Source organism: Sminthopsis crassicaudata, chromosome 5 (assembly GCF_048593235.1).
Source record: "Sminthopsis crassicaudata isolate SCR6 chromosome 5, ASM4859323v1, whole genome shotgun sequence".
Classification (NCBI taxonomy): Eukaryota; Metazoa; Chordata; class Mammalia; order Dasyuromorphia; family Dasyuridae; genus Sminthopsis; species Sminthopsis crassicaudata.
This window is the reverse complement of record NC_133621.1, coordinates 101395762-101405077: the sequence shown is the minus strand read 5'-3', so window position 1 is coordinate 101405077 and position 9316 is coordinate 101395762. Positions and strand designations below refer to the sequence as shown.

Sequence of the window (9316 nt, the reverse complement as noted above, 5' to 3'; positions counted from 1 at the left end):
TATCTCTTAAATGTATTTTGAATATTATTTTTTTCTCTTTTATTTGAACTCTTCTGGAATGGGTTCTGTCCCCTCACTGTTTTTTTGAACCAACCATCTCATTCAGATTATGCTGTTTCTCCTCCTCATTTCCTTGATAGTTTTCCCCTTTTTATTGAACCTTCCTCCTTTTTGTTCCTGTTATTGTGCCCTCCTCTTGCTCTAGAGAGGAAACTCATCTTTTCCTTGCTCCCACTTACTTGAGTTGGTTGAGTTTATAGCTCTGCCTATCCATAACCTATTTATTATTCAAGGTTTTATATTTTAAAACAAAATGCCTAAAACATTGATTGTACAATATCTTTGCTTCTTTACAACAATTTACTGCTACCTTTATAGAGTAATTCATAGATGTTTAGAGCTTAAGGAAAACCCAGAGGTAATTTCGTACAAGCTTTTCTTCTCACAGGTGAGAAACATGAGACTGAGGCAAAAGTGTCCACTACACTAGTGCAAGCCTTTGTCACCTCATACCTGGACCATTGCATTTTCTGCTGGTTGCTCTCCCTGCTTCAAGTTTCTCTCCGCTCTACTCCATCTTCCACTCACCTAATCAAAATGATTTTCCTAAAACATAGATTTCACATGCCATTCTTCCTCCTTTATCCCTATTCAAAAAACTCTTGGCTTCCTGTTACTTCTAGGATTAAATATAAAATATCTGTTTGGATTGTAAAGTTTTTTTTTAAAATAACCTGGCCCCATCCTACTTTTTCAGGCTTGTTATGCTTTACTCCCCTCCATTACTTGATGCTAGATTCCTTGATATTTTTAAAATAAGATACTTGATTCTGTGCCTTTCACTGGTTGTCTAATGGTATGAGACAGCCAGGTACCACAGTGCACAGAAGAGAGGCCTGGAACCAGGAAGACCTGAATTCAAATTCACACACACACACACACACACACACACACACACACACACACACACACATACACAGAGGCACTTGGATGTGCTATTACCTATTTGTGAGGATCAAATGAGATAATATTTGTAAAATGCTTGACAAGATGCCTGACACATAGCAAGAGTTATATACGTATTTAATCCCTTTTCCCTATTTTCTTTCCTGTATGTCCCATGTCTAGAATGTTCTCCTTCATTTCTGCTTCAAGGCTTCCCTGAAGTCTGTGTTATTTATTCTGTTTATGTATTTTTTGTTCATAATTGTTTGCATGTTCTCTCCCCAATAAGATTATGAGCTCCTTGAGGAGTTTTGTTTTTTTTTTTGTCTTTTTTTTTTTGTATCCCCAGAGCTAGCACAATATTTGGCACATAATAGGAACTTAATAATAATGCTAATTGATATGATTGTCCAAGGTCACTCTGCAATAGCCACAGATACCTGGCAAAACAGAGAACTCCAATTAAAGGAGGGTAAGATTTTCTCACAAATGTCACACAGGGTTTGAAAATTTCAGGTGAACAAAATATTAAGTGGAAATAGAAGGACCCTGGAGAAATCATGGGCATTTTTCCTTTGAAGGGAAGTTTAACTGTCAGAAAGGATAAGGAAAAAAAATACAGACTAAAGGACTCAGAGGCAGAATTTTTTTAAAAAAGGATTATTTTTCATTTGAGTGTCAGCTGCTTTTAAAAGAGAGATTCTTTATTATTGAATGGATCTTTTCAGCTGGAACTCTGCTTTAATTTTAGATCCATGGAAAATGAAGTATCAGAATAAACTCTTACTTTGTAAATGTGCAGTTCTTAATAGTTTTGTGGCTTTCTTTTCAATGCTATAATAAAGACTATCAATTAAACAAACATTGATTAAGCACTTACAACATAAAAAGAGTACTGTGCTAGATCCTGGTGATATAAGAATATATATGACACAAATCCTGATCTGAAGGAGTCTACAATCCAATGAGTAGAGGGCATATGCAAAAAATAACTAAGATATAAAGGAAAGCAAGAGAAATATGTAAGAAAGACAAAGGGATAGGAAAGATTTGAGTAGGGAAAGTTCACTTTTACATAGATTAGAAGTAGAAGTAAAGGGGAGAAGGAGGCCAAGGAAAGTTGAGAGACTTCAACAAACAGAGCATGCCATGTTCTATTTAGAGAATGATATGAGCAAAAACACAAAAATGGAAGAGAGCATGATGAGAAATGAGGATGGAGAGTACCTCATTATGGTAGAATATAGAACATGTGAAAATGAATTATATGAGATAAAATTTGACACATAAATTGGAGTCATATTGTGGAAGTCCTTGAATTGGTTTATATTTTATTCACTAGGCGAAATTGTTAAAATTTTTTTTTGAGTAAAGCAGTGAAAGTGATCATTGCAATATATTTTAATGTGTATAAACAGAGGTGAAAAGATAGAACTATGAATTATATATGTTAAAGCATATTTAGCAGAGCAGACCAGATGGAAATTTCTTGTACCTAGGTGAGGTGGTTGGTATTAGAATCAGAAATTGGATGGTATCAGTGGAAATGGAATGGATGTAAAAAATGAAGTGAAATAATCAAAAATACTGGTGAATGGGCAGTTATGATAATTACTGAGATAAGGGAGCTTATCAAGATCAATAAGAACTACTGATGATGAGAAGGGAGAGAACAGTAACTCACCTAATAAAGGTAAGGTAGTCATTCTGCAGATCTGTTACTAAAGGAGAACCATTGGGATTTTGTCTCAGATTAAGAAATTTATTAGTGGGTGACAGTAGCACTGTGCAAAGATGGGCTTTTTCTCTTTGACAGATGTAATGCAGGTCCTCATCCTCTCCAAATTCTTCTATTTACCAGCAATGATTTTTATGTAGTAGCAAAGAAACCTCCAAATATCCTGGGAAATTCAAAGTGATTTCTCCTTTCACAACTTGCTTTATGGGAAAAAAGATTACTTATGGCTCTGAGAAGGGTCCTCTCTGTCATTAAAAGTTTATTCAACTAGTAGGATGAGGTCCAAGGTAGGAAGAGAAGATAAAAAAGGGAGTGAAGAAGTAAATGGTGAAGGAAAGTTGGAGTTAAAAGAGAAAAGTAGATATTGGTAAATTACCACCAAGGACTCAGGTGCCATTAGTACAAAAAATTACATATATTACCTGGCCTAGAGGGAATAGATAAAACATGGGAACCTAGAGACTAGGGTTCCATCCTTGTATTTAGTTCATTGTGTGACCTTGTGTATGTCATCTCTTGGTCTCTCTTTTTGTCTATCAAATATAAGAATTCCAAGAAAATAAGTAGATTACACATGAGAAAATTTTCTTAGATCCTTGGGAGAAAATTGCTTCAGAAAATTTACATTGTTTTTATTTATTTAATCATCTTTTTTTCTTTCTTTCTTTCTTTTTTTTCCCCCCTGAGAAACCTACAGTTTGAGGACTAAGAAGATGGGAAAAGGCTAAGTACTAGTAATCCATGTTATCATTTCACTATGTCTCTGGAGCTTGTAGTCCGAAACTGGAAAACAACATCAGGCTGCCTACCTCACTTTAGCAGCCAAAAAGCATAAGGACAGCAGGGGCAAATTCAGGCCACTGCCTACTCCTTTATAAATCACATTATTTTAGAATCCTGAGAAGGGGACTGAAAGACTCCCCTCCCCCACTAGATGGCACTGAAACCCCTATTTCATTTATTTTTAAAATGCAAGGAGGAGGAAGGGAGAGAAAGGACAAAAAGAACATGGTGGAGAGGCGCTCATTTTGGTTCAAAAACCCTGGAGGGCAAAGCAAAACACTGTGAACATTCTTCTCCCCCAGAAGGCTCCTCTCTTATTCTGCAGCCCTCATCTTGCTAAAGCCTTTTATCCTGACACTTTCTTGAAATGTTCATAGAGTTGGCTCTATTGAGTAGGGGATGAAAATAATAAAGAAGGCTTTTGAGTAAAAATAAAATAAACCCAAAGCTATAAGACACAGAGATGGTATTGACATCTGTGGTGAGGTCTCAGAGCAGACAATGCAAACAGCTTGTCTTAATGAATTTGTTCAGGATGGGAGCCCATCCTCGTGAGCGCCCTTCATGTCAGGCTTTGCTGGTCACCTATTATTTTGCATGCATCATTTTTCTACAGATCTCTCTATAGATAAGTACATATTTTAAATCCAGCCAACCCTTTCTGTAGAAAGAAAAATCACCTCCAGATATTTTGTTAACTCTTCTTCCCTCCAACTTTCCCTTTCAAATATTTTTCAGAATAACTATTAAAAAGCATACCCATTAACTATTAAAAAGCAAACCCTTATCCTATATGCATCAGAACTCACTTTGTCTCTTTCTATCTGTTTCTCTGTCTCTGTCTCTCTCAAATACCTTCAGAGGAGTGGAGGTGAGTTGCATGGTAGAGAATTTCTAATGATCTTTTTGTACTGAAATGGGGCTAACCTTTAACAAGCCCCCAGAAAGCCATACAGCTCAATGAAGGAAATGCCTGCAGCCAGGAAGACAGTATGTGGCTTTCCCTCTGAAAACAAAAAGCCCCCTACAAACTGAGACATTATCAATGGGAAAGTGTAGTGAGAAGAAAAATTCTGCATATAAGTAGAAAGTCCCTTTGATTATCAGCTCCTCATTAAGCACACACACATGTAGATATACATATATACACATAAATTCAATGAGCTATATGCTTGATTTGAGGGATTTAGCCATTTTTTGATAAGCATAGGAATATGACATTCAGAGAATGTTTCTAAATTTATAATAGTATGTGCAGCAAACACATTACAAAGAACACATATGTATGTGTGCATAAATATGTATGTGGTTAAGCACATACATACATATACACCATTGACTTGCCTGTTCAAAGAGTAAGACTTAGACATCGCCTACCGGCAAAATGGTGCAGTTTATCTTTAAGGAGGCTAGAAAAATAAGAAATGAGTCTCACGTTGCACGGATGACATCACTAGCTTTTGGCTCAGTGCTCTGTATTCTCTGTCTGTGGGCTTTAGCCAAGGCTGCAGCTCTCAGCGTTTGAACAAGGGAACATCCTCAGGTATCCGGGAGCTCAGAAAACGTTCCTTTATTTCAAGGTTCAGAACGGGGAGATGAGATTTCCAGAGACTCCTGGACGTCGCCTTCTCTTCGGTTTCTCCAGGTCTCTGATGGTGCCCGCGAGGTAGTGAGACTATCGCTACTGAAAGAAGGGAGGGGAAATTGAATAACCAACAGTCCTCCTTTCCCTATCCCCCACCCCCTCACCACCACGACCACCAAAAGGGGAAAAACGCACCCTGAATATAATAACTGCTGATGCTGGGATATTATTCGCGTGGAGCTGCTGAGGCAGAGAGAGATCTTGGCATCTGGGCTCCTTTGTGGGAGCGCTGGTTGTGCATGTAAGGGAAATGGTGCAATATGAGAGCCATTGACAACTGTTAGGCAGACTGCGTGTCTTTCCCCTTCTCTACAGTGCTCCAGACATTGTTTTTTTGAGGGACTTATTTATTTTGAGGTGACAGGGTGTGTGCATGTGTGTATGTGTGCGTGTTGAGGGCAGAAGGTATTACTTTGGGTCCCCACCCCCCCTCAGCCTTTGTACCTGCATTTTCCTTGCATATGGGAAGCACGTTTCAGAGGCTGTTTGGTTGCCAGATGAAGTAAAGCACTGTTGAAAAATCAGATTGGGAGGCGACTGACCGATTTACATCCGGGAAGCAAAACAGGGCGAGGATGTCAGCGGTATGAAGCCGGGGGTTTTCTCCCTAAGGCTCTGGGTGCCTCTGGGCAGAGCATTCTGTCCATGGTGCTGAAGCAGCTTCTTAGTTCTTTGCAGCCTTTCTCGGGTTGGACTCCAGCCCCAGTCAGAGCCGATCTCTCCTCGTTCTCCGGCTGCTACGGAGTTTCATCTAATCCAGGGAACGGAATCGTCCAATTAGGTTGCCTGGTTGACAGCGCCGACAACAAAACGAGTCGCCTGAATGGAAAGGCAAGAGAAAGAAAGCAGAGGAGCTACGGAACAAAGGTTGTCAGGGGCTGAAAACCTACATGAAGCCTGCTTCTGAGCAAAACCTATAGGAGGGAAGGTGAAATCCCTTTCTTGCTGAAGGAGAAAGATTTTTTTTTTTTTTTTAGCCCAAGACTGAAGCGAGAAACCTTTTCCTGCGCTGCATTGCCCAACCACAAGCACTGATTGCAAAAAGGAAAGGCTATCCACTTAAAGGGGAAAACAGTTCAGAGCCGGCTTGCAAACCTAGGACAATTGGTCCGTTGGAATCGGGAGATTTCTAGGCGCTGACCAGTGATGCTACATTTCAACTGATTATTGTAGAGTGGCCCGGTTTAACAATTCCTTTCCTCATCTATTTAAATCACCACACTTATAGAGGTGGATCGATAGCATTGGTACACTGCACAAAGAAAAGTCAAGGAACTCCAGTTTAATCTCGAAAGAACTTTTATTATTATTTTCCTTTTGGGAAGAAAAGGAGAAACGGAAGAAGGTCGACTCTGCGCATAGGTGGTCTTGAGCTCAGCAACCCCGCTGTTTTAAGTGGGGAATCCTTTTCTGAGAGACGTGGAGGGCTCTTCTGACACCTTTAGTGGCTTTAGGCTGCAGGAGATGTCAATCAACCCTCTAGATTTTGGGGGGGTTAGAACTTTTTAGATCCTCCCAGAAGCCTTGGTGCTTTGAATGTTGCTTCAAATCGTGGACTTCTAGGTGGGGAGACTCGGTTGAGCAGGGCACTCAGCTGCAATCTCTCAGGCTCAGCTGGCTGCTTTGTTCAGGGGCTGAAGAACTAGGTTGTTGTGAAACATGCCCATGGTGTTGTTGTGAAGCTGAGGTATGGCTGCTGGAAGGTTACTGCTCTACACTGGCCTCTCCTTAGCTCTCTGTGCCCTCGGCATGCTGGCCGTGGCGATCTGCTCAGACCACTGGTACGAGACAGACGCCAGGAAGCATCGGGACAGGTGCAAAGCCTTTACTACCCGTCGGGTCGATCCAGGCTTCATTTACAATAACAACAATAACTTGCCGCTCAGGGCCAGTAGGTCTAGATTGGACCGCTGGGAAGGGAAACTCCTCCGGGCCAGGAACCGGAGGCAGCTGTTTGCCTTGAGCGCTATGGACGAGTGCAACCGTCAGTACAACTCTACCAACATGGGACTCTGGAGGAAATGCCACAGGCAGGGATTTGACCAAGACCTGGATGACCTCATTCAAAAAGGTAAGTGTCTCATCCAGGTTGTCTGCTTTTGAGAACACGCGATGAAAACCTAAAACCTAGGAATTCCACAACCTTTTACCTCTTTCTTGCCTCAGGCTAACTTAGTTGCTTTTTCAGATTTCCGGATTCTAGGCGTCACTTACCCAAGTCTCGAATATTCTGTAGGCTTTGTAGATAATCAGTGCGTTGATTCCTCAGCTGTTTATGATAGAGACTGGTTTAGGGTTTTACTTATGTTTGCTTTGACAATTTTAGTTTGTTTTTGTCCAGCCGGTCCCTTCAAATGATCATTTCCCACGATAATTCTCAGAAAAATGCTTTCTCAGCTCTATTCTGTATTGGTTTGCCTCTAAGAAAGAGATTGTTGTAAAGTTCATGGATCATAAGCAAAAGACCCACAAAAAAAAAAAAAAACCCAAAAATAAAAAAACCCTAAACCCTAAACTTCCCCCTCCCAACAAGCAAACAAGCAAACCAAAAATTAACCAAAATAAAACAAACAAAAAACCCCCCAAAAGTAAAAACTCTCTTACAGAGGAATGTGAAGGAGAAGGCAGACAGCCCTTAATACCAATCTCAGCTTAAGAGGGTTGTTAAATGTTAAACTGACATCAAGATACCCACAATGGAGACCAATTTTATTTCAGGAAAGGTATTATCTATTGGCCCTGAAATGATTTTATTTCTCTCTTTTTAAGTGATAAATAAAAGTGATTTATTGGCACTGAATAGGGAGGGGGAAGTGTAAGAAGATATTAGAACAAAAAGCTCACCATTTTTACATTTGAAATATGCTGATATTAAAGACACTTGTATCTCTAATAAACAAATGAAACCAAATCGAAAGGTAAATAGTACTTGCTAATGAGGATTCATTTGAAAAATTAATAATATAGTAAAAAGAACATTGGAATTGAAGCTGAGATCTGTATTTGAATCCTGACTCACACTTGGCTGGGTGACCATTTGCAAGTCTCTTACTCTCTTAGTTTCCTCATTTGAAAGTGGTTATGAATATTTGTACTACTTGCTTCATAGGGTTAATATGAAGAAAATACCCCATAATCTTTAAAAAGCCCTTTATAAATGTGTTGTAATTGTTATTATATAGCCAATTAAAATTATTCCTTCTCCCACTTAATAATATTTATAAATATATTTATGGTACACAGCCATTATGGAGTACTATGATCCTAAACCTACTAAAATATTATTTGGAGGTCTTATGGGACCATCATTGAAGATTACTACTGATCTTTGCCAGGACAGTTAATCCTATGAGAATGGAACACAGATTTTGTGTATCTTGGGCATCTCTCTATATTTCACTTTCATAATCTGTTAAATAGTGATCAGCATGAAAATAATGTGCTTCAAAATGTTTTGTAACTTCCCTTTGGAAGGAATAAAAGAATTGAAATTTAGAATTTTAAAATATAGCTATGCTGGTATAACAGTTTTATTGATTGGATTTGTGACAGGTGGGACTATTCTTGTTACCACACTTCTCTCCTCCCCTAGACCTTTTGAAAAAAAAAGTCTCAAAGTTGGGAAAGGGGAAAAAATTCAATCAGAAAAAAATGTAAAATATTTAATGAAGCAACTTGTAGGTGTTTGAATTCAGATCTACTCTAGGGTCAATGTATTTGAAAGGCATTTCCTTTTTATATCTATTTTGAAGTATATGTCAAGTGTACCTGGTAATCTTAATTCAGTTAAATTGTGTTCAGTATTACACAGTATTACAAAAATCAAGCCATCTGCAAAGATTAGAACCTTTTTAGAGTATGGTATCCAATTTGAAGATTTAAAACATGAATAATGATTTAGATAATTTGATAAGGATTCTTAACATGGGTCCTTGAATTTGTCTTTATATTTCAATAACTATTTTAGTATAGTTGGTTTCCTTTGTAATCCTATGTATTTTATGCATTTAAAACATTATTCTGAGGGATATAAATTTCATGAGACTGCCAAAGGAGCCATGATTCAAAAAAGGTTAAGAACTTCTGCTTTAAAAGAATACAGAGGAGAGCAATATAGGCGTAGAATAAAGAATTATAAAACTGGGGGATTAGGATTATTTAAAGAAGATTTATAGGAAATTTAATAATGGGTTTAAGATTAAGAT

The 9316-nt window shown here is 38.6% G+C and overlaps 1 protein-coding gene across 1 annotated transcript in view; it reads left to right on the top strand.

Annotated features, from left to right (window-relative positions):
- Positions 1-4921: 4921 nt before the first annotated feature.
- Positions 4922-9316, top strand: part of TMEM178B (transmembrane protein 178B) — a 422390-nt gene continuing 417995 nt past the window's right edge. Inside the window, exon 1 of the mRNA XM_074267725.1 lies at positions 4922-7182. Coding sequence (XP_074123826.1) covers positions 6801-7182 — 382 coding nt within the window. The 5' untranslated portion in view covers positions 4922-6800. The remainder of the gene's footprint in view (positions 7183-9316) is intronic.